General features: G+C 40.1%; 1 protein-coding gene across 2 annotated transcripts in view; it reads left to right on the top strand.

Annotated features, from left to right (window-relative positions):
• The first annotated feature begins 9,438 nt into the window (after positions 1-9,438).
• Positions 9,439-24,515, top strand: part of LOC136872190 (membralin) — a 470,893-nt gene continuing 455,816 nt past the window's right edge. The window contains exons 1-2 of one of the 2 annotated variants that reach the window (XM_067146026.2): positions 9,439-9,665; positions 23,259-23,700. In XM_067146026.2, coding sequence (XP_067002127.2) covers positions 23,404-23,700 — 297 coding nt within the window. In that variant the 5' untranslated portion in view covers positions 9,439-9,665; positions 23,259-23,403. Of the gene's footprint in view, positions 9,713-23,258; positions 23,701-24,515 lie in introns of both variants that reach the window. The other variant, XM_068227184.1, reaches the window with a different exon arrangement.

The raw sequence follows: 24,515 nt of genomic DNA, 5'->3' as shown, positions 1-24,515 counted from the left end.
TTCTTTCAACTTGTCTAGATCCCATCTTTTTGCATTCTTTCCTTTCTTCAATTTCTTCAACTTCAGATGGCATTTCATGACCAACAAGTTGTGGTCAGAGTCCACGTCTGCTCCTGGGAAAGTTTTGCAATCCAACACCTGGTTTCTGAATCTCTGCCTAATCATAATGAAGTCTATTTGATACCTTCCAGTGTCTCCAGGTCTCGTCCACGTATACAGCCGTCGTTTGTGGTGTTTGAACCAAGTATTGGCGAGGACTAAATTATGGTCAGTGCAGAATTCAACCAGCCGACTTCCTCTTTCGTTCCTTTGTCCCAATCCAAATTCTCCTACTGTGCTACCTTCTCTTCCTTGGCCTACCACTGCGTTCCAGTCTCCCATCACAATTAGATTCTCGTCACCTTTGACATATTGTATTAAATCTTCTATCTCCTCATATATTCTTTCAATTTCTTCATCATCCGCTGAACTAGTAGGCATATAGACCTGCACTATTGTGGTGGGCATTGGTTTGGTGTCTATCTTGGCGACAATAATTCTTTCACTATGCTGGTCGTAGTAGCTTATCCGTTGCCCTATTTTCTTATTCATTATTAAACCAACTCCTGCATTACCCCTGTTTGATTTCGTGTTGATAATTCGGTAGTCGCCTGACCAAAAATCCTGTTCTTCCTGCCAACGTACTTCACTTGTACCAACTACATCTAACTTTAGCCTATCCATCTCCCTTTTCAGATTCTCTAACCTACCACAACGATTCAAACTCCTAACATTCCACGCTCCGACTCGCAGAATGTCAGTATCCATCTTCCTGATGATCGCCCCCTCTCGTGTAGTCCCCACCCGGAGATCCGAATGGGGGACTAGTTTACCTCCGGAATATTTTACCCGGGAGGAAGCCATCATCAGTACATCTTTCATACAGAGAGAGCTGCATGTCCTCGGGAGGTGGTTACGGCTGTAGTTTCCCGTTGCTTTCAGCCGTGTAGCAGTATCAACACAGCAAACCATGTTGAGTATTATTACAAGGCCGTATCAGTCAATCATCTAGACTGCCGCCCTTGCAACAACCGAAAGGCTGCTACCCCCCTTAAAGTACCTGTACATATTCTTCCATTTTCTCTGAAATTTGTATGAGTGCCAATTATGCTTGCCATCATGTTATCCTTAGCTGAATTTTTTTGCTAGATTCAATTTCCTAGTAAGTTTTTTCAATTTCTCCTTACTTCCACAGCCAGTTGTAACTCCATTTCTTTCCAACCTGCACGTCCTTCTTGGTCTCAGCACTTCTGTGTTATAATATATCTTTACCATTCCTTACCACCTTTACAGGTACAGATGTATTTTTACATTCCTCAACAATTGCTCTAAACCCATCCCAGAGTCTGTTTACATTTTTTATTTATCGTTTTCCACCGATCATAGTTACATTTTACTTTACATAGTTCCTTTTGGGGGGTATGTGAGCGTGATTCATTATTGAAGTTGGTGATATAATGAAGGGTGGCTTTAAGGTGGTTGGAATTTGGTCTGTGAGTGATTATAGGTACTGTTAAGAAGCTAATTTAGGTAGGTGGTGGAATGTGTTTGTTAATGGTATTTGAGTAAGGTGTTTATGGTTTGTAAGAGTGAGTAATGATTATAATAATTTAATGAGGAATTTGGATTGCTGTAAATGGAGTATAATTAAGTAAATCCGAAATATATGTGAAGGTAAGTGTGATTCGGATTAAGAGATTGAATTGGTGGTGTGTAGAGTGATTAATTATTATAATTAAGTGTGGCTATAATGTGGTTGGAATTTGGTCTGTGAATGTGAGAAAACTACTGAAAACTACTGATTCTGTCATAAGAGCACGTGTATTTGTGTGTGAAGTTTTTGGTGTTATTTATGCGTTTTCAGTGAGTTGACATAATTAAATAGCAGAGTGTGTCATTCCTTGATATCTCCTCTCAACATGAAGGGAAAGGTATGTGCTGTGTTTGGCTACAGTAACTATGAAGTAGAGAAGACTGCGCGGTCTTTCTTCAGTTTCCCTCGTGACAAGAAAATGTAAGTAATATTGTGTTTGCATACATATTCTTCCAGTGATAAAGATATTTTTATAGTACTTCATAATCTTCTGAGCTGCTCGACCCATGTTTTAACTGGCTTAAAATATAATACGGATATCTTATTTGTATAGCGCAACAATTAACCTTCAGTACCGATGTGTTGTTGTAGGTATGATCTGCGGGTTTGATTTAATTCAGGAAAATACATATGCATATGAGTGTGGCTGGTTGTGTTCCAAATTACCCCATTTGGAAAGCCATAATGCGTTGTTGAGCACTGAAGAAATTATGGGTTATTTAAGAAATGTTCATATTTTGTCGGAACAATATGATGATGCAAATTTGCTTTACCCTAATGTAATGGCATTATGGCAAGTATTGCTTATAGGGAAGTTTGAATGTTTTTGAGGCTAAATTTATAGATTTTCTTTCTGTCAGTAGGCTTCAAGTTAAAAGGAAAATTGACCACCTCTTAAATGCAAATTCACTGAATCGTGTGTAAGGAATGTGCCAATATTTTTATTGACAAATGTTTGAATATGATGATACAATGCTTTTAAATGAGAAAAAAAAAGAAAATCTAGTCGTGAATGTTCAGGCAGGAATTCTAAAGCTAAAAATGTAATGCATAAATGAAAGATCAAGTCCTTTCACAGCGGTCCATTTTTCATCTTGATTATATGTCTCATTTCAGTCTAACCTGTTAAATAATTCTTCATTCATTTATCCAGAATTGCTTGTGTAACTTTGAAGTTAATATTTTAGTAACACTCTCTTTCTAGACGTAATTTATTTACCCATTCCAACGAGCTAGAATAACATAGAGAGGCGGAAGCGCTGCCTGGGTGAAGCTAATAGAACGAAAGTCCGCCATGTTTCCTGTTGTCACACAAGCAAGGGGCCATGGCCTTTAAATGACGAAAAGTGTAGAAAATATGCATTTTAGAATCACTGGGGGAGAATTAAAGACGGTTGCCGATAGCTTGAAGCATTAAAGCGAATACCGCCACTTCATCACATTGCGGCACGAGGCCAACATCACGATCAGTTGATTGTAGGGTATTCGAAATCATCGCACAGTGACATACGAATAGGCCTCGAAATCGGAACAAGAGCGTTACCCTGCTTGGCTGTTGTGGTTAAGCGTAAATTAGAATAAAAACGATGGACATAAATATTTATGACAGGAAGCCTTAAAATCATAGGGACCTACAATAGGTTACAACCTCATTCTGTTCATATTTTTAACATTATTGCATCCTCATGAGTACTGTGTTCCTTTATTAATCTGTTTACCATCCCGGGTTGGTTTTTCCCACGAACTCAGCGACGGATCCCACCTCAAGGACAGTGTTCTGGAGCGTGTGAGACATTGGGTCGGGACAACTGTGAGGGAGGGCAGCACCTGCTATGCTGAACAGGGGCCTTGTGGGGGGGGGAAAGGAAGCGGCCGTGGCCTTAAGTTAGGTACCATCCCGGCATTTGCCTGGATGAGAAGTGGAAAACCACGGAAAATCACTTCGAGGATGGCTGAGGTGGGAGTCGAACCCACTTCTACTCAGTTGACCTCCCCAGGCTGATAGAATCCCGTTACAGCCCTCGTGCCCCTTTTCAAATTTCGTGGCGGAGCCGGGAAACGAACCCGGGCTTCCAGGGGTGGCAGCTGCTCACGCTAACCAGTACACCACAGAGGCGGCCCATGAATACTTTACCACAATAATCGTTTAGTGTAATTATTTATTATAATATAGGGGGGGGGATATAATGTTTCTCCCATTACCATATCATACTGGGATTACTAGCTTGAAAGTTGTCCATTATGAAGTGTGGCGTAGTTTTAAAAACCAAGGCAACAGATATCTACAACAAAGGCTGTATACATTTCAAAAATAGCAGTAAAATGCTGTATTTACCATACGTGGTGTACGTTTCAACGAAATAAGTGCTTTTTTTGTGGTTACGTTTCCTTGGTGGTGGGCGCTCCATTTCCTTTATTTGTAAATGTGAATGAAAATTAAATAGGGCTGGAAATGTACAGAGCATAAGCAACTGAATTGAGTGGGATACCATTTATCTCTTTTCGCCCTCACAACGCATTGTTCCGTTAATTCCTTGTTCTTTAAACGAAATCTGAAACAAAATTCGACAAATAATAACCGTTGCTATCCGTACTTTCGCTAAGTAAACAATAAAATGGATTTAATTACAAACAGAAATTACAAAAAGGTATCTCGGCTATAATTCATAAAGTACGATATATCCTTGGTTTTATTACTCCGATTAGAACAACCATACGCTGAGCTCACGGCTGGCATTCTTGAAAGCGAGAATCTATGTTTTCACTTCTTAAAACTTAGGGAATTAAATTGGCATGCACGATCTCCCTGTCACCTCAACATATGCTCTCGCGCCAATTCGCTTTGTTTTGACAACCGTTAACATGGCTGCCCCTTACCAACTTGCTTCAAGCAGGGAGCGCTGATGACAGGCTTACAGCCCCTCTATGTTATTCTAGCTCGTTGACCCATTCCCATTGATATTTGAATTTAGCGCGTATTTTCAGGTCAAGCGACTAGGAGCGCCACTTGTGACTTGTTTCCCATTTTAACAAGGCTAAATCTGGAAGTATCGCGTGTTGTCTCTACTGTATTTGATCACACTGTATCGTTGCCTACGCTATAATACAAGGCCTTGAAATGCACTCGTTGAAACGGGTTGCTTCCTACTTCACCATTCAGCCGCTTGGATCGCGTCCTTGCCCCCTTGTATTCGCATGGGCGTATATGTCAATAAGTAAATTATATCCTAAATAAAAAGACCTGAATGTTTTTGAGAGTATTGACAGTACTTTATTTATAGAGCGGTGCTGCATTGGCGGGGATATGTCATTGAAGTTTCAAAACTTTCCTTTTGAGGGGCTTCTTATCAAGTTTCAAAACTTTCTCTCTTCTACTTGAGTGGCTCAAAGCAATGTTGTCTAACAGAGGTCTCAGAAATTTTCACAGTAGAAAAAAGGATGGTCTGCCGCCTTTACACTTTCCACACTTAATTTCACTGTTGAACATGTCTTTCGAAAAAAATAAACGTATACCTTTTAGTAACTTTCTTCGGGGTAAGTACTGCGTAGCGGAGGTAACAAATTCCGTCGTTCACTGCAAAAGTGCCACAGCCGATGATTTTCGGTATCTGAGGGTTCCTCGATTTTGAAAACGAATAAGACACAATGTTGGACTTTGAGTAGGTGGAAAAGAGATATGCTCTAAACAGCCTTTACAGTCTGTTTTTTTCTTTTGCCACACGAACCATAATGTCATTGTATTCCGCTTGGCGTCTTAGGTAGGTGAAGAAGAGCTCGATGTCATAGCTCGTTAGGTTCCTCGTCAATGCATAATGCAAATGTATACTTATGAGGTATTTTACGCAGGCCACAGTGGATTGGGTAGTCAAGATCTATGCCTGATACATTTCTCTCATGAATCCTTTTTACTTTCTCTGAATGCATTTGAAGTTTCTTAATATATGACAGGAAATCATTAATTAACCAACTGAGGCGTTCATCTTCAGTACTAAAAGATGCTTTCTTTGCTAGTGGCTTTACGTCGCACCGACACAGATAAGTATTATGGGGACGATGGGATAGGAAAGGCCTAGGAGTTGGAAGGAAGCGGCCGTGGCCTTAATTAAGGTACAGCCCCAGCATTTGCCTGGTGTCAAAATGGGAAACCAGTGAAAAACCATTTTCAGGGCTGCCGACAGTGGGATTCGAACCCACTATCTCCCGGATGCAAGCTCACAGCCGTGCGCCCCTAAACGTACGACCAACTCGCCCGGTTAAAAGATGCTCGTTTGTTCTCGTTCCTGGAATATGTCCCATGTGAGGTGTTGCAGACGTCATGCGCATCAAACAATTTCTAAAAATGCTCCATAAAACAAATGGCTTATTTTAAACTGTATTTAATGCTCTCGGGACAAACCACCTCCATACTTTTCAAACCAGAGATTGTTTCAGGGGAAAAAATATTTTTAGCTCTTGCTGCATTCATTTTCGCCAAATTTGTTGGGCAAATTATTTGCCTCGTTGGTTTCCTAATTTAATATTTCTGAGTTTGAAGATGCCTCTCAAATGATCGCCGGTCACGGTAGTATTGTTTACAAAAATGTCCAGTGACAAATTTTGGGATCGCCCGATTATTATAACGTACGGTAACTCAGATCAAAACTTAGGAACAGAGGCTTACTTCGATCAGCTTGAAGTCGTATCTCATGCGTAATACTTCCTCTGTTTACTGTTTCGAACATTCGCTGGAAACTTGTGAAACGAAAATCCACTACCTTTAATTTCTCGTGAATAAACCACGACTGGAACTTCGAATGCTTAACATCAGACGAATACATAATATACTCACAACCAACTCAGATAATGAACACGTTTATAAAGGTGCAAACCTGGTAGACGGGGGGCAAGAAAGCGATCCTATCTGCCCGGCATTGAATTTTAGTGTAACCACTTCCATAGCGTTTTACGGACTGTATTTCCAGGCTTTGTATTATAACGTAGGCAACGCACTGTATAGTGCGACGACTTATTCTGGTTGATATGTTCCTTCCCTACGCGGCGCTGGTGTAGATGTATAGGTATCAGCTGACTCTGAACACGTATTTCTAAATGAGATTTTTAAATGATTTCATTCGGAATTTGTCGTTTAGTCCGCCTCTGTGGTGTAGTGTTTAGTGCAATTAGCTGCCACCCCCGGACTCCCAGGTTCGATTTCCGGCTCTGCTATCCTGAAAGCGTTTTTCTGTGGTTTCCCACTTTTCCTCCAGGCAAATGCCAGGATGGTACCTAAATTAAGGCCACGGCCGCTTCCTTACCTCTTCCTTTTCTATCCCTTCCAATCTTCCCACTCTCCCGGAAGGCCCCTGTTCAGCATAGCAGGTGAGGCCGCCCGGGCGAGGTACTGGTCATACTCCCCGACCCAATGTCTCACGCTTCAGGACACTGCCCTTTGGGCTGTAGAGGTGGGATTCCTCGCCGAGTCCGAGAGAAAAACCAACCCTGGAGGGTAAGCAGATAAAGAATGAAATAAAGAATTTATTGTTTAAATGCATGATTTTAAACCGTGTATTCTTTATGGTGGTGTTTCAGGGCTGTGTGTTCTTTTCACCGACCTGTGACTGTGTTTATGAGTTTTCTGTGTTTGATTAAAATTAAGATATAGTGTTTCTTCTTTTGAAAGTAATCAGTGAAAATAAGGAGGAAATATTTTACACCAACGAGCTAGATAGAGGACTGTAGAGTGGCTAAGATGTCTGCGACAGTGCAAAGACGAAATAGCGACCCCATATTTTTAGCGCCATCCATATAGTTTTTTCCGCTTTCAGTACGCTACTTTTCATAGATTAGATCGAATAAATTAAGTGGATAAATTATGCATTCATTGTTGAGAAAACGCAAAAAAGTTTCTTTTTTTTTTACTAAAGTACACAGTTTTGTCAATTAATAGAATTATGTTGCCTGTGCTTGTGTAACACAATCCGGCAAGCGTACAACAGGCCTACTTTTATTTTCTTGTAGGAATTTACCAAACAGCGAAACACTATAAAGTGTATACTACCTGCCTGAGTGGCTTAGATGGTAGCGCGCTGGCTTTCTGAACCCAATTTAGCATATTTGGTACCGTACTTGAAAGTGCTCAAATACGTCGCCCTTGTGTCAGTAGATTTACCTGCCCTTAAAGGAATTCCGGCGGGACAAATCTCTAGGACCTCAGCTTCTCCGAAAATCGTACAAAGTAATATTGGTTGGACCGATAACCAGTAACACGATTTACTATTAGACTGTATCCTACAGAGCATCAGTTCCGGCATTTTGAACATAAATATATAGATAACAACGATGATTGTTGTCCAACGCCACACCTATTAATACAATGTTTTGAATTTCCTAGTCACCTCATGCTCTCTGCTAACGATACCAAGTGATACGAGGACTTTGAGTCCTACATCACCACTACTACTGAGCGAGTTGGCTACGTGGTTTGCGCGATGGTAGCTCTTACATTTAACATGTTTATGGTGTCACCAGTTAACATTTAACAACAACATGTTAAATGTTAAAAGTGTTAAATGTTAACTGGTGACACCATTAGCATGTTAAATGTTAAATGTCAAAAAATTGTTTCATTTAACATTGTGTCCACACTTAATAAACATGTTAAAAACTTGACGTTCTTTGTTTATATACAGGTAGTTCATCATATCAGTTTATGGTAATACATTTAGATGGTGTCTAGTATTTTTAAATAAGGACAATGGACTCAAATGAAGAGGAATTGGCCTTTGTTATTGCCACTGTTGCTTCTTGTTATGATTTAGAAATGCAGTTTTATTAGGCACATTTTCTCCCCTCACTCTGCTCATTGCTTCAAAAGCAAACCACTTTGAAGTATAAACTTCGTCCGCTCCCGACTACCGAATTTTCTGAACTTTCTGCAATTCTCGACTGTACTGGGAGCGGAGGGACGCTAGTTTTTATTTTTCGATTTACTCGCGGGAACAATTATAGATATTTTCGAGTTCCAGGAAACTGTCGGCTTTCTTCGCTTTATATCTGTATTCCTCTGATGAGACATCCCACAAATAAGGCCTTTCTATTATATCATTAATTAAGTCCAGAGTAATCTCCTTGCTCTACTCCATTTCTGACTATACATTTTAGTATAGTGCAGAGAGAACGACACACGTGCGTGTACTGTATTTGTAGCTTATAACAAAGAGAAGGAGTGTTGCGGAGTGTTGTACCGGTAATTATAATCCTACTATATGAGGAGCACGTCGTTTGCGTCGTTTAGGTTATGTGTTGGCATGGAAACATCATGGAAGTTGCCGAAGCTGTGCCGACATCGCACGAACAACGAATTGACTTGACATGTTTTCCACTTGGAGCGGAAAACACGTCAACATGTTAAAAGTGTTAACTCAACATTCTGAGTTAACATGCAAAGTCAATTGGAAGACACAATCACAATATACATGTCAACTGTAACATGTTAAATTTAACATGTTGGTGTTAAATGTTAAACAGTGGAGACCGGCCTTTCGGGATACAGTGAGCTCCAACTCCACTGTCGGTGGTTAGATAGTTTTCTGCGGTTCCCATTCAATAATATATGCTCTGCTATTATGATTCTTTATTTAGGTGCGGACAATCCCACCCCGCCACCCGCCACCATGTATGTTTTTAAAATTATTTTTATGCCTTCTAATATTTAACCTTGTTTATACACAGCCTTTTACGTTCACTGTACAGGTTTCATATCGATATTATTGGTGTAAAACGTTAGCAGGCTGTGGTCTGTGCTCTTCTGTTAACAGACGACGTCTGACACTTAGCTTTTTAGAGAGTGATGGGTGAAATAATTTTCTAGCAAATGGTGTTGTTAACCAATAAGTTCTAAATGTTGCATAAAATTATGCATATTAGTCAACAACGTCCTGGTATGTAATGCCACGATATATGACAATATTCCATATGGTAACGATATATGTTGAACAAAACATGCCAATACCACATCACTGGACTGGATGATACTGTACGCAAATTTTGGCAGGTTAGCCTAGTCAGATGAATTTCAGTGGAACGGAAGCTCTTATTACGGTATTGATGTGAAATGTTTCGAGTACCTTATAGAGCTTGTGTGCTTGTAAAGTGTGATGGTCGTTTTGAAGACGGTGTTCGGTCAGCTGGGTTCTGTTTACATTTTTTTTTCATGTCATGACTGGTTTATTACTGGTGTCAACTTTCGACGTACTTATTTTATCTAGCGCCCTATGTACTGCATTATCTGTATGTATTTCACATGTACTTCGTTAACGCAAGTGATGCTGGTTTGCTGGCGATGTGTGCTGACTGCAGAGGTTATTAGGTTAGGATTAATGAAACGTCATGTTTATTTTGTGTTAATGTTTAGAATGGTTTATATATCTCTGCCTATTTACATGTGTGAAATAGATTTTCCGTATAGATTTAAAAGTGTAATTCGAGTACGTGATTAGGGTAAATTTAAGTAAGGGGGTACATTTTAGTGTGTCTGAATCTCTTTGTTTTCCTCTCTCTCATACGTTAAGCAATATGATTTCACGATTCTAATCCATCGAAAATTACTGCCAGTGACCATATCCTATATTGTTTACTTCTGTTTAGATCTGACTTCAGTTGTGTTGACCTTAATCGCTTAGATACATACTGGTTCTTTAGTGTTAAGTTTTATTGTTATCTCTTGAAAAAAGGTCTTCTGTCACTGGTAGGTTTTGATATGGTGAAAAGTTTTAGTTATTGATAGGTTAAGGTGGGATATATTAAACATACAGGTATGGACAGGAAGTCAAGCTGAATTAGGAAAATTAGAAGAGAAGATTATTTACTTAACTGTATGGTCACCAGGCCTGTTTCCTGTTTTTGATATGATTTGCATAAAAGGGTTTGCAGCAGAGAGGGTTAGCAGGCCATGATCTATGCTCTTCTGTTAACAGAACAATGTCTGACTCTCCTATAAACAGAGTGGTGGTTGGAATTGTTTTTTGGCAAATGATGTCATTAACCTGCAAGTTGTAAATAATTGCCAAGATCTCTTCCTCTGTAATTTTTCCTTATGCACCTTGAATTTTTACATGCACCCTGCATTCCAGTCTTGTGTACATGCCCAGGATGTGATTCGGTTTTCTGAGTTAGCCTATAGATACTGTACAATAATTGAATGAATAGCTCTGAGTGAGAGTTTTCACTGGGGGAAAACTATGATTGCTTATGTAATATAGGTAATATTATTGTCACTGTATAAGAGAAATATTGGTGTTTAGTGCTTAGATATATCCTTTTAGAAAAGTATTAAATATTATTCATCCTATGATAAAATTGAAACACAGTTCTTCAGTACATTTTCATTCATTTCTTTGTCATTTACACATGGCATTATATTTTCAGAATTCTTTTAAAACGCTGACATTGTATCTGTGTGGTTTGGTATTTAACCGTTGGCATTGGAGAATATGTTGTCAGAATCGTAAGTATAAAATGTAGGAAAGGTATTTGGTCATTGCCCAACAGATTCTGGATTGAATACTCAGTCGTATAGTTCCCTAAATTAAATGAGGAAGTTATATTTAGCAGGAACGTATTAACAAAAGTCTTGTCAGAAATTGAAGATGTATTTCGAAGTACTTGCATGACATGAATATTTTGTATCATGATCAAAACAGCTGACAGTTAGTATGTTTAATCTTGAGATTAGAATTATGTTTGTGTGTCTGGAGAATTTACTAATGTACAGCATATAGCAAGAAAGTCAGTGTGGTGGCCATGATCATTAAGATGTCAAGTCTCTATGGTCTGACACCATGGCTTGCAGGTTTGAGTCCTGTTGGTGGAAGAAATTTTTGCCATCAGAATGTTTGCTGGCTGGGTAGGTGTGGTGGTGGTATACAATTTCTAATCTCTAGATTTTGTGCTAAAAGCCTGGACCCAATTCCAAACCTCTGTGCAGTATTCGTATGGAATTTATTATTTTAACTTTTAGTGGTGTTCTTATGGAGCGAGGGCATATGATTCATCCATCAGATGGAGACATTAAGCCTTGAGCAGATACCTTGATTTTATTCTTCAGGAGGAGGTATTATGCTGACACAGAGTTTCATTCTTCCCGTACTTCATCATTATTCTTCTTCTTCATCATCATCATCATCATCGCCGCCGCACATCTAGACAAGCAGGTCCCCCATGGGCGTCAGAGAAAAAGACGTGCGCCAGGCGAGCCGAACATGTTCTCTAACTTCTGGCACTAAAAGCCATAGGCCTACACTAAATAAATATGCCAAGAAATGTTTAGGGCTACCTTATAAAATTGAAACTCTTAAAAATGTTCCGCATAGGCATGCTTTATGATATATGTTATAACTTTCTTCTGGGCTGTACACTTTTGATGGTAGTTGAAACATGATTGGAGCGATCTAACGAGTTTCCCTGCTAGTCCTCAAAGTTCGTATCAGTGCTTTACAGTGGTGTCCCATGTCATCGAATTATTCTTCCAGTTGTATTTTGAGTTTCAAGATCAGGAAAATTGTATTGAGCCAGCAATTTTGTGTATTATCCGCGCAGTTTTTAGTGATAGATTTTTGTACTCGTTGGAGAAGTAAGAAGGGTTCCGTCAATACTGCCAACTGAATGGAAATGAAATCTGAATTGAATCGATAATATGATCGATGGATATGAATTTTATAAACCTTTATTATTTTAAGCAAACAACTGTGTCACACACACACAATATTTAATACTATATAACATTTCCCGTTGCGAAACTTGTTCCTAGCATGAATTCTATGGTTTGGCTTTGCTGTGTAAACAACAACAGTACGAGTACTCAAAGTGTACGCCAGATGGCGCACAGCGATGATAAGCGATTCTTAGTTTGTGTTTCAAAGGTTGCCAATACGAATCTCGAAGATAACCAAAGTCGACCGCTTCAGCACTAGGGTGTAAATCTATCACTAAAAAGTGCGCGGATAATAGTTTTGAAGGAAAGGTTGAGTGTATTGTTATGTAGTCTTCTTGCTTCACGATACTCTGTAACGTGGTTGGTTATGAACTGTAATATTTTTCCAAGAGAGCTTGACCAAATGACGTGACTCTTAATTAATTTGTAGTATGAACAAAGCAGTTGATAGACAATATTGTTTAGAGATTATAATGATAGTCTTCACACTAGGCAAATGCCGGCTATACCTTAATTAAGGCCACGGCCACCTTCTTCCTACTCCTAGACCTTTCCTATCCTATTGTCGCCATAAGACCTACCTGTGTCAGTGCAACGTAAAGCAGATTGTTTAAAAAAAAAAAAAAAAAAAGAGAGAGAGTCTTGTGCCTGTATTGGGAACATTGTTTTCTTATATACCTGCACTTATCATTCTGATGACATATTTTCCATGTCAGCGACTGCATACCATACCACAAAGATACCATGTCAACTCTGTAAAAGAATTCTAAAAGATAATATGTAATGTGTGAAGTCAAAGAAATGAATCACAAAGTAATAAGAATTTTGTTTCAGTTATGTTACAAGATTAATAACATTAAACACTAAAGTGTAAAACACTAAACTGTAAGTTATGTAATATGCTGAGAAATGTCGAGAGCTACCTTTATAAATAATACTATCATAGGATAAGACGAATAGCCTATTTCAAGATTTTTTTAAAAGTCATCGTTTTCACAAAAACATGTTGTTTAGCTGTTGTGGACATCACTTCTAAATTTTGTTTTAATCACTTCATCAGTAGCAATCAGTTTCAAAAGGTTGTGACATTTTATGAAATCTTCAAAATGTATTGGGGTGATGGGGTATGGTATTTTACATATGTATTTGTTGTGTCAAAAAAAGTGAGAGCTTCAGGGTGAGCACATCAGAGACACATGGGCACATGGGCATTCTTAACAGAAATGAGGCATTGGATCAGTTCTTGTAAGTACATACCTGGCTCAAATTAAGGGACCCACAGTATAAATGACAAAATAACAAAAGGTAAACAAGACAAATCTGACCTTGTGCTACTTGTAGGAGTGATGTGTTCATTACAAATGCCAGGGACTCACCAAACAGCTCCTACAGATATTTTTGTTATATAATCTAATATCATTAATCGGGCAACATTTTCCATGCCTCCTGTGGCTGCTACCTCTGCCATTGGCTAAAATTCCTAGAATATTTGCATCACCTCCCAAATTTAACATAGATTTCACTGCCAACCATTGCACAGTAAAAACTCCTCAACATTGTCTTTGCAGCGAGACTATTTTTCTGACACAAAACTCCTTTTTCTGACAACCATAAATCTTTGAGGGAGGCTTTCCACCAGGTTTTGTTATATTGCCACAGGAATTGACCTCCATTCTTCTTGTAGATCTTGGAACAGGTTGAGAGCAGATCACTCACAGTTGGTATTTCAACTTAGCCCAAAGATGTTCAGTGGGGTTGAGATTGCGGCTGAGGGTAGGCCAGTCCAGTTCTACAACCTCCATATCATCATACCATATTTGTATAGATGCTGCTGTAAGTATTGGGGTATTACCATGTTGAAGCTTTTGCCATAAAGTGGGAAGTGCAAAATTGTTTAGAATTATTTCATACTCACTGGCCTGTAGCACTCTCTGAACAAGAGCTAGGGGGCTTAGTCCATACCATGAAAACAGCCCCATACCATGATGCCTCGTTCACCAAACTTCACAGTTGGAAGTACACACTCAGAGTGATGGTGTTTACCTGGCATCCTCCATATCCAGACCCATTTGTCAGCTTGCCAGATAGTGAAGTGTGATTTGTCACTCCTTACCACTTGCCTCCATTGCTCAGGAGTCAAAAGTCCCAGTGGGTGGGGGCTGTAGAATAACACCCATGGTATCCCCTGCCTGTTGTAAGAGGCGACTAAAAGGGGTCTCAGGGGCTCTGAACTTTGAAGCCTGGGTGAGTAGGGCCTTCAGCTGAGTGCTGGCATTGCTTCCACTTACTTGTGCCAGGCTCCTCACTTTCATCTATCCTATCTGACCTCCCTTGGTCAACGCTTCTTCTTTTCAGACCCCGACGGTATTACGTATGGAGGCCTAGGGAGTCTTTCATTTTCATGCCCTTCGTGGCCGTTGTCTTCCTTTGGCCGATACCTGCATTTTTCGAAGGGTTTAACCCCTTCCATTTTTTCTCTCTGATTAGTGTTATATAGAGGATGGTTGCCCAGTTGTACTTCCTCTTAAAACAATCACCACCACCTCTGGAGTCCAATGGCATCATTTTTTACACCACTTTACCCAACGGCAAGGATTAATCTTGGTGCCTGGCCATGAAAACCCAATTTGTGCAGTTCTTGGCAAACATTTCTGGTACTGGCAGTTTTACCTGATGCACTTTGGAACTTTGTAAGTCTTCCATCTGACGACGTGTGGTTTTGTCACACTACCCTCTTAGTACTTGCCGGTCCCTGTTAATCATTTTATATGGTCCGCTGGTTCTTGATAGTGCTACTGTCATTTCCAGGTTACAATATCACTACTTACTGTTGATAGAGCAATCTTCTGCAAGGTTGAAATTTTCCGAACTGACTTACTGGAGTGGTTGGCTGCCTATAATCATGCCGTGCTAAAAGTTGCTGAACTCTGTTGTCTGTCCCATTCTCTGGTTAACACGGTTCTGTGATGACTCCAAGGCAGTATCTCAACTGTAAGCAATAATACCTTGTATAACAGGGGTGTGCAGAAACTTTTGGCAGTATATTGTATAGTTCATATTCAGTACAACTTCTACATCATCATCATTTCTGTGCTCCATCAATACAGGTGCATTTTTTTTTACAAGCCGTGTATGCAACGCCAGTTTACATCTCTAATTTCAAGGTCCTTGAAAATCTGCTGCTTCCAAACATCATGAGGTCTTCCTCTTGGTCCCTTTCCAGGAAACCGAGCTCGATAGCTGCAGTCGCTTAATTGCGGCCAGTATCCAGTATTCGGGAGATAGTAATTTCGAACCCCACAAATGCTGGGGCTGTACTTTAATCAAGGCCACGGCCGCTTCCTTCCCACTCCTAGCCCTTTCCTGTCCCATCGTCGCCGTAAGACCTATCTGTGTCGGTGCGACGTAAAACAACTAGCAAAATAAAATAAATAAAAAAAACCTTTCCAGGAACACTGCGGTTAAAGTATGCTCGAGGAGTCCTGTTGGGATCCTTTCTTTTCATGTGACCCATACCATTGCAATCTCATCACTTTGACACACTCCAGAAAGCTTCTTTCTGATCCAAGTTCTTGTTGGATATCCACATTTCTTATGTTATCAAATTATTATTATTATTATTATTATTATTATTTTTTTTTTGTATACAAGAATGGAGGAATTTCATTTTTGATGTCTGAAGATGACTTTTTGTTGATCCAGTAAGTGTTGTTGTTTCCAGACGATACGTCAGTATAGGTAACAGACATATTTTGTATAAGCTGACCTTGGAGATTGACGGAAATGTTTCATCCCAAAGTATTTCTGTATTCTGTTGCTAATCTCTTGATGTAGAGTATTGCCTGAGGAGAGAACTCTACCTAAGTCCTGGAAGTTGTCTACAATATCCATCCCCAATTCTTAGATGAACAGTTGGAGAGTTTCTACCCATCACCAAGCCAACTGTCTTGGCTTTGCTGATTTTCAGATTGAAGGTTCATGCCAAAGATCTAGTCTAGCTTGTACTTCAGCTTCTGTCTCACCCCATATCATTACATCATCCTCAAAAACAGGGCCGTAGTTGTTGGATCCTTTCTTTTAACTGCTTTTAAAACTTCATCCATTATGATTATGAAGAGGAGTAGTGAAAAGCTTACGATACTACCTGGCGATATGGGATTCTCTCCACACTACACCAGTGGGGATTTCAGGGAAATTTGCTAATGTTTGAGAACTTCATGTCCCTCCGGCTCTTACGAGTCCAAGTTGGGAATGCATTTTCTCAATATTACGTTCAAGAAAATGGAGTACCTCAGGGATCGGTACTGAGTGTCATGCTGTTCGCAATCGCCATCAATGGCATAGTTGCCTCTGCTGGGCCCGTAGTTGCTCCATTGCTGTATGTAGATGATTTAGGTCTACATTACAGCTCTGGAAGGGTGGCGTTTGCTGAGAGACACCTACAGCAAGCTATTAACCGAGTCGACAGATAGGCCCTGCAACATGGTTTTCGATTTTCAGCGGTGAAAACCTTAGTTGTACACTTCTGTCGACGTCGGCTTGTGCATCATGAACCAGAGCTCCTCTTGCGAGACATTGTCTTACCAGTGGTACACACCTGCAGATTCCTGGGTCTCTATTTTGATAAGAGACTAATGTGTCAGTCCCACATCTGTCAGTTGAACGTTGCCTGCATGTAGGACTTAACATGCTCAAGTTTCTCAGCGGCACTTCGTGGGGAGCTGAACGTGCGGTGCTGCCACGTTTTTACACGGTAACAGTCCTCTCCCGAATTGACTATGGAAGTGTGGCTTATGGCTCGGCATCAAAATCTACGCTGAGTCTTTTAGACAGTATTCACCGTTGTGGAGTTAGGCTGGCAACGGAAGCTTTTTGTACTAGCCCCATTTCCAGCCTACTCGCTGAAGGGGAGTTCCATCTTTATGGATAAGGAGGCAGCAGGTACTCCTCACGTATGCTGCCAAAATTCGTGAAATGCCGCTACATCCAAGCTATCAATACATCTTTAGTACCCAATACCACCAAAGGTACCAAGACTGGCCGAATGCCACACGGCCGGTTGGGTTTCGAATTGATAGCTTGTAATACCAATATAATGGTCCGTTATTGGACATTATAAATTTTCCAGCTAACTCATTCTTGGTTGCCTGCGTTTCGCCCTCGTATGCTAAGTTAGGCTCATCAGTTGGGACTTAGCACACCACCCAAGACGCAAGGCTGGTGCATACTGTGGAGGCCACTGCATAGGCTACTTGAAGCCATCAGCACTGCCAATGCACTATGAGAGCTACGTCTCATTTCCAAAAAATTGATGCCTGAATAACGGACCATTATATTGGTATTATAAATTTTACTCATTCGGGACAAATATTTTAAATTCCCTATGGGAATCAACATCTGTATTATTTGATAGCTTGTGTCGAGATTTCAATACAGATATCGGTGGTTATCTTGAACAAACTTTTAGTGAGGTACCTCCGTAGTTAGTTCCACGACCAGAAATACGTCTAGATCTACCCTGTGGACCCATGGTGAACACAGATTGCTCCATTTATCGGAGGTATTTCCAGGACTTCGTTCACCAATATCCGGCCGCGAGACATATCTTCACGGATGGTTCTAAAATTGTAGAAAATGTTGGTTGCTCTTTCGTCACTGATGATATGAGCATGAAGATCTCTCTTCCTAGTGTATGCAGCGTGTATACTGTGGAGCTTTACACCATCTTAGAAGCTCTGCGGTTTACATTGGGTGACGAAAGGAACCACTTTCTTTTGTGTACCAACTCGTTAAGTTCTCTGCAGTCTAATAAAACTTATTTCTCGCAACTCCCACTGGTGCAGCAGATTGAGGACCTTAAGCCAGGTTAAGTGAAGCTGGCACCAGAAACACTTTCGCGTGGCTTCCAAGACGCGTTGGTATTGCGGAAAACGAACTTGCGGATATAGCTGCAAAGGAAGCGGTACTTTTACCTCCAAGGCCTAATAATGTACCTGCTAAAGATATTTGTTCTCAGCTACATCGAACCATCTTGGTGTCCTGTGAATCAGAGTGGCTAGATAATCGAACTCCCAATAAGCTGAGAGCAATTAAGAAGACAACCTCTGTGTGGCGGTCCTCTCTCTGGCCTTTATGGAGAGAGGCCCTAGTGTTGTGTAGGCTGAGGATAGTTCATGGATGATCTACGCACTTTTATCTCAAGAGGGTCACCGTGGCCCACGTCCTCACAGAGTGCGCCGATCTCTCTGGCCTAATGCAGAGCCTCGGCCTGCAGGAAACACTTGAATGCATACTAGCCGATGTCTCTACTACTGCTGATCTTTTTATGCGCTTTATGTGTGACAGTGGATTAAGCAAGGGTATGAAACTTAAAAGTGTACTGTTACTCAGGGAACGCATGTTCCCTTTCGATTCATTAGGAATTTTTTGGCCTAATTCAATAAATTTTTGTTTTATTTTGTACTACGTTTCCAAATTCCTTTTGTTAAATAAATAATTTTATTTTAAATTTCATTTCCACTAATTTGTCCAGAGAGGATGATTACCTAGTTGTACTTCCTCTTAAAACAAAAATCATCACCACCGCTGCCCCTCTGGGTAGGGGCGGTAGAATATATTCACGGTATCCCCTTCCTGTTGTGAAAGCAGAGTTCTATTCAAATGAGCTGCTATTTGAGAATGGCAAATATGAATAAAAATGTATTAATTTATCATCCATTATTCATGCGAGGTACTTTCTCTTATTCATTATATTGCGTTAGTTATTTGTTATTTAAAGTAAAGTTTGCTCAAAGCAGAACCACAAGGGTCTGATTTTATTTTCCGACTTTGACAAGTTTCTGGATTGAACAAAATTATACAAAATGATTCACAAATTATTTACCCTTGATCCATTAGTCTAGTTTTGATGATGCAAATCTCAGTAACACAATATCTTGATGTACCGTAGGTTTATATTCCTCTCGCATGGGCCTGCACTATAACACACAACATAATATGTACAGTATATACTGTATGTACCGTACTCAATGGAAACCGGACAATTTCTGCCTTATTCCACATGTTTAATAGACAAACTACAGTATACACATACTGTAACACATATTGTATAACACAATTTCTGCCTTATTCCACTTGTTTAATAAATCAACTACAGTATACATATAACACATTATATACAATACTGTATTTGTCAAATTATTCTTTCTTTCTCATGTCTTAACAAAGAAACTTGTTTCACCTTCCTTGATGTCATGTCTATTTCAATGCAGTCTTTAGCGCTGTACAGTAGCTCAAGAAGTCGCGGAGAATTCGACTTGACAGCAAATTTCATAATGTCCCTGACACACTCAATAGCTTGTTCATGAGTGCGTATTTTATTCTGACTTTCTCTTTCCTCCTCCTCTTCCTGGTCTTCGTCCCTCAGATTATCATCTTCTTCATTCTCTGTATGGCAGATCTTCAGAAGCTGTACAGCAGACTGGAAACTGTAGTGAGTAGCAAGCTGGTTGTCACTACGAATGTATTAGTCTACATTACATGTGAAATTCTGTTGTTGGCTCAGCAGAGATACCAGTGCAGCATTTTCAGTCACTTCCTCAGGTGTGCTGATGTCATCATTTTCTGCAAATCCCGCTTTTGCAAAACACTTTACGACTGTTTGAGGTTTGATCTGCTTCATAGCCAAGCTGATCCAGTTGACAGCATCCAGTATGGAAACTGAGCGTGCAAGGGTGTAAGTGTTGTCAGCTGTATCAACATTCTTGATCAGTGACTGCATCAGTAAATGCCTGTAGTGAGATTTAAAGGTGTAAATCACTCCTTCGTCCATAGGTTGAAGAACGCTGATTGTGTTAGGGGTAAACCAGGCTAGCTTGACATTGGAAAGCAACATATGTGGGTGAAAAGTGGCATTGTCGAGAAAAAGAATAACTTTGTGATTGTCCTCCTTCACCGTACGGTTAAATTTGTTCAGCTGTTCTTCCATTAGAGCACTGGTCATCCAGGCTTTCACATTGCTCCTCCAAGTTACCAGAAGCTTGCACAAGTCCCAAGTTTTTAAATTCCTTGGTTTTGCTGATTTCCCAATTACCAGGGACTTTTCCATTTCCCCCTCCATGTCACCGCACAACAGTACTGTAAGTCTTTCGACATTTTACCCTCACCACACTTTTCCCCATGAAAGGCAAGGCTCTAAAAAACAATCTTGTTTCGTCGGCATTGAAAATGTCTAGGTTCATAGCCAGAAATTAAATTTTGCAGCTTCGATTTCCACTCGGCTACTACATTTCCATCCACGTCTTTGGACTCACCACAGACTTCATTCCATACGATATTGTGTCTTGTTTTGAAACTCTCCAGTCACCCTGTTGATGCTTTAAATGCAGTGTTGCCAAGTGATTTAGCAATGGCAAGAGCCTCAATCTGTAGCATAGGTCCGCTAACCGGAAGGTTTCTCGAATGGGCACTGACGAACCATTCCCACACTAAATCATTGATTTCTTCATTGCCTGTTACGTTAGATTTCCTCTTCATTTGTCCATTCCCCTTCATCCACTGCTAGTAATGTCGTCCTTATGTTTTAAAGTCTCATAAACTTGAGTTTTTCCACACCTGAAACGCGACATAATTTCACTCACAGACAACTTTTCCTTTTCACTCGCTTCAATAACTTTCACTTTCTCGTTCAGTGTCAGTGATTGCATCGAACTCGTGCTCTCCACAGGCTTCTTACAGTGAAGCCTCATTCCAGAATTGTTCACTTCACACGTCACCGCATGCCACTTCATCAAGGCCATCTTGATTCTCTACAGTACTTAGTGATGGGATATTCAATTCATTTTACTGAATCGATTAATTTGAGTCCGTTCATGTTACTGAATCGATACAGTGATCCGAATCACAGCACATTAGTCACTGCTCGTACTGCATCTGTGTAGTATGGTAAGACAGCAGCAACAGCATTCAGTGCTCGCAGCTGCCATCTGGTCTTCATACCATAAACTCCTTTCTTAGAAAAAAATGCTAGTCACTCTAATACATCGAAGGTTTCCGGCGACGCAGGGTGGGAAAGGTTAGGATTAGGAAGGTAGCAGCCATGCCCTGAATTAAGGTACAGTCCCAGCATTTCCTGGTGTGAAAATGGGGAAACTACAGAAAACCATCTTAACGGCTGCCGACGGTGGGATTCGAACCCACCATCCCCCCGAATGCAAGCGTATAGCTACGCGATACTAACCGCACGACAACTCGCTCAGTCATTTTAGAAAATATGTATTTTTATATCAGCTGAGGATTTTTTTAAAAATCATCATATTTTGTATAGGCTACTCGAGATGTACAGTAGCCTGCTGGTTTTCTGATTCAACATACTGTTGGTTAAGTTATTGCGTCTGTCCACATATGATTGAAGTCATGTGCAACGATGTGACATATGAACTGAGAGAATACTGAGCCGTTCTTCCCAATATAAAACAGCTACTTTTGAGTGGTCATGCGCATGACTCATAGTCATAGGGCAGGCTAGAGTCGAGTTTAATTGTCAAATGTCAACTAAATTATAATACTAAGATTCATTAAACTAATAAATAATATAACCTAATAGCCTATCCACTTACTAGCTACTTCAGAATTATGTTTTGACTACCTTTTTAACACTGCAAATAAATCCATCTATTATTTAAACCTCCCTGTAAGAAGAAGTCAGTGAATGCAAATGGGTATTATTTTCAAATGAGCTGAGCTCGAGAGTCCATTATAGCATATGATTCTTTCAGTGTACCATGGCTCACTGTATGTCTCGCTGCAGCGGAAGCTCGGCCCTTCGCCAGTGTCCAGTGTGCTGATAAGGAGCCGCGTTATCTTGTGTCTCACTGAGCCGTGCTCATTCACGATTCTTTTGGTGTGCCATGGCTCACTGTATGTCTCGCTGCAGCGGAAACTTGGCTCTCCGCCAGTGTCCAGTGAGCCGATAAGAAGCCGTATGTATCTTGTGTCTTACTGAGCCGCGCTCGTTCATGATTCTTTCGATGTGCCTTGATTCACTGTCTCGCTGCAGTGAAAGTTTGGCTTCCCGTCAATGTCCAACGAGTGCGCCACTCAGTGCTGTCCACTGGGAGTAAGCTGAATAGTGTGCCGTGAGCTCGCCGTTCCTGTGAATCGATTCACTCGGACACTTGAATGAATCTATACACTGCTTCGAATCATGCATTCAGTAGCCAACACTACTTGCCGTTGCAGAGAACTTGTGGTAGTCTTTTAACTCACTGGTGATTACAAGATTAGATTTACTTTGTAAAGTCACTGGTGATTGATGCAAACTGACTCACGACTGACTAGCATTTGCTGGCTGTACTATATATATAAGACAGCGAGAGATTTTCATAGTATCCACTTCCCAGTTTATTCTGGGCACCTCCTCGACTGTTAGTCAGTTTCTGGCCTCTTCTATGCAAGCCTCAACAATTCGCTGACGGTATTGTTTTGGTTGCTGGTCCCATGTACATTGTTGCTATTGCCTGCTTTCTAATCTTGCCAGGCCCCCTGTGCTCTTGGCCTTCCTTCCTGCTGTAAGCTTTTAGGAAGTTGCATGCTGACTGCTTTTACTGTCAAATATAGTTCTTAAATCATTTTCTCTGCATGTGGGGCTAGTCTCATAAGCTGTTGAAGGAACCATGTTACTCTCATCAGTATTTAGTTTTGCGATTTACTCTTCTTATTCTGACTGTGATGCTTGTACATAATCGTCAGTTTAAATAATTTTTCTTATATGTGCAGTAACTGTCTAAAAAGCCCAGTAATATTTTTTTTTTAAACTTTTGCTACAGACCTGCATGTTTGAAAACCTATTATCTGAATAATATTTTCATGATGATTGGTTTCAACGAGCTGTTTAATAATTAATGAAATTCATAAGAATGTTTTCTTTCTTTTTAGGTTGGTGACTGAAGGATATGAGGTACTGTGTATATTCTGATACGTAAGACATCTGCCCTGGTTCTTGATAAGCTCATAACCCTCCAGCAGCAAGTAGAGAAACTCTGAAAATACTCAAAAGTGAAGTGGAGGATTGTTTTTAAATATGCCACGTGATGAGGGTCAACCCGAAGGGGCAGGAGGTAGAGGAGCTCAGGTAGACCCTCCAGGTCCAGATATTGGAAATGGACCTGCCCCTGGTGGTGCTGGAGGGGATAATGTTGGAGCAAATGGCAATAACACAAACAACAACAATAGGGCACGGAATAACAACAACCAGAATCCATTAATTAATGTTCGAGATAGATTATTCCATGCATTATTTTTTAAAGCTGCATTGGCATATGCTCGCACATTTCCACGACCTCTCAGAAGATTTCTGGAATTTGTAGTTTTATTGAAGGTAAGAACTTGTTACTTTCTATACATTTCAAAACATCTGATTATTTCTTTTTTTTCTTACTGAATTTTTTGCAGGTCAACTAGTTTTACCTCCACTTTAGATATGTTTTATTTTAGTTCTCCTTGTCATCAGATATCCTCCTTTGATTACTGCATACTCTTACACTTAACAATTCATCAAATATCCCTCCCACCAATTATTTCTGATTGTGTTTTCAGTAGTACTCTATTTTTGTCCTTACAAATATAGTATTTACTGTATATTTACACCTGTACTGTTTGTTTCTTTTCTTCACAAGTCATTGTAATAGATTCATTCCATTGTTCAAGAATCTGTTATTCCTTGTGTGTATAGTATTCAGCTTTTCTTCTTTCCCTAAGCAACCACTTGTTTATTAATTCTTTTTTGCTTCAGTGTAACTTAGTATCTGCTCACTAAGATCCATTATGATGACTGTATGCTTTTAATTCAGTTATATCCTTTTCATCTGTTAAACGCTTCTGATTTGCAAGGTAATTCTTCTTGCCTGATCTTGGAAACCATGTTGTATTTGTTGCAGTTCACCGGTTAATATTTATTTTGGTTGTTTGTAAGTAAGTTAAGCCCATCAGTGTAAGGATATAAGTATTAATGATATTAACAAGATATTTTCTGGAGATTTTTAGTTTATCTGTCTATTTAATTAATTAACTTACTAGAAACCTGTTCTGGTTTCACACGGGATCAGTTTTGAATTTATGGTCATAGACCATGCAAGATTTCCTTGTCTTGACGGTAGATGTTTCCCTCCTAATGTATGCATGTAGCTCAGTCTG

Source organism: Anabrus simplex, chromosome 4 (genome assembly GCF_040414725.1).
Source record: "Anabrus simplex isolate iqAnaSimp1 chromosome 4, ASM4041472v1, whole genome shotgun sequence".
NCBI classification, from domain to species: Eukaryota; Metazoa; Arthropoda; class Insecta; order Orthoptera; family Tettigoniidae; genus Anabrus; species Anabrus simplex.
The sequence above is the reverse complement of the archived record's forward strand: the minus strand, read 5'-3'. Positions and strand labels throughout refer to the sequence as shown.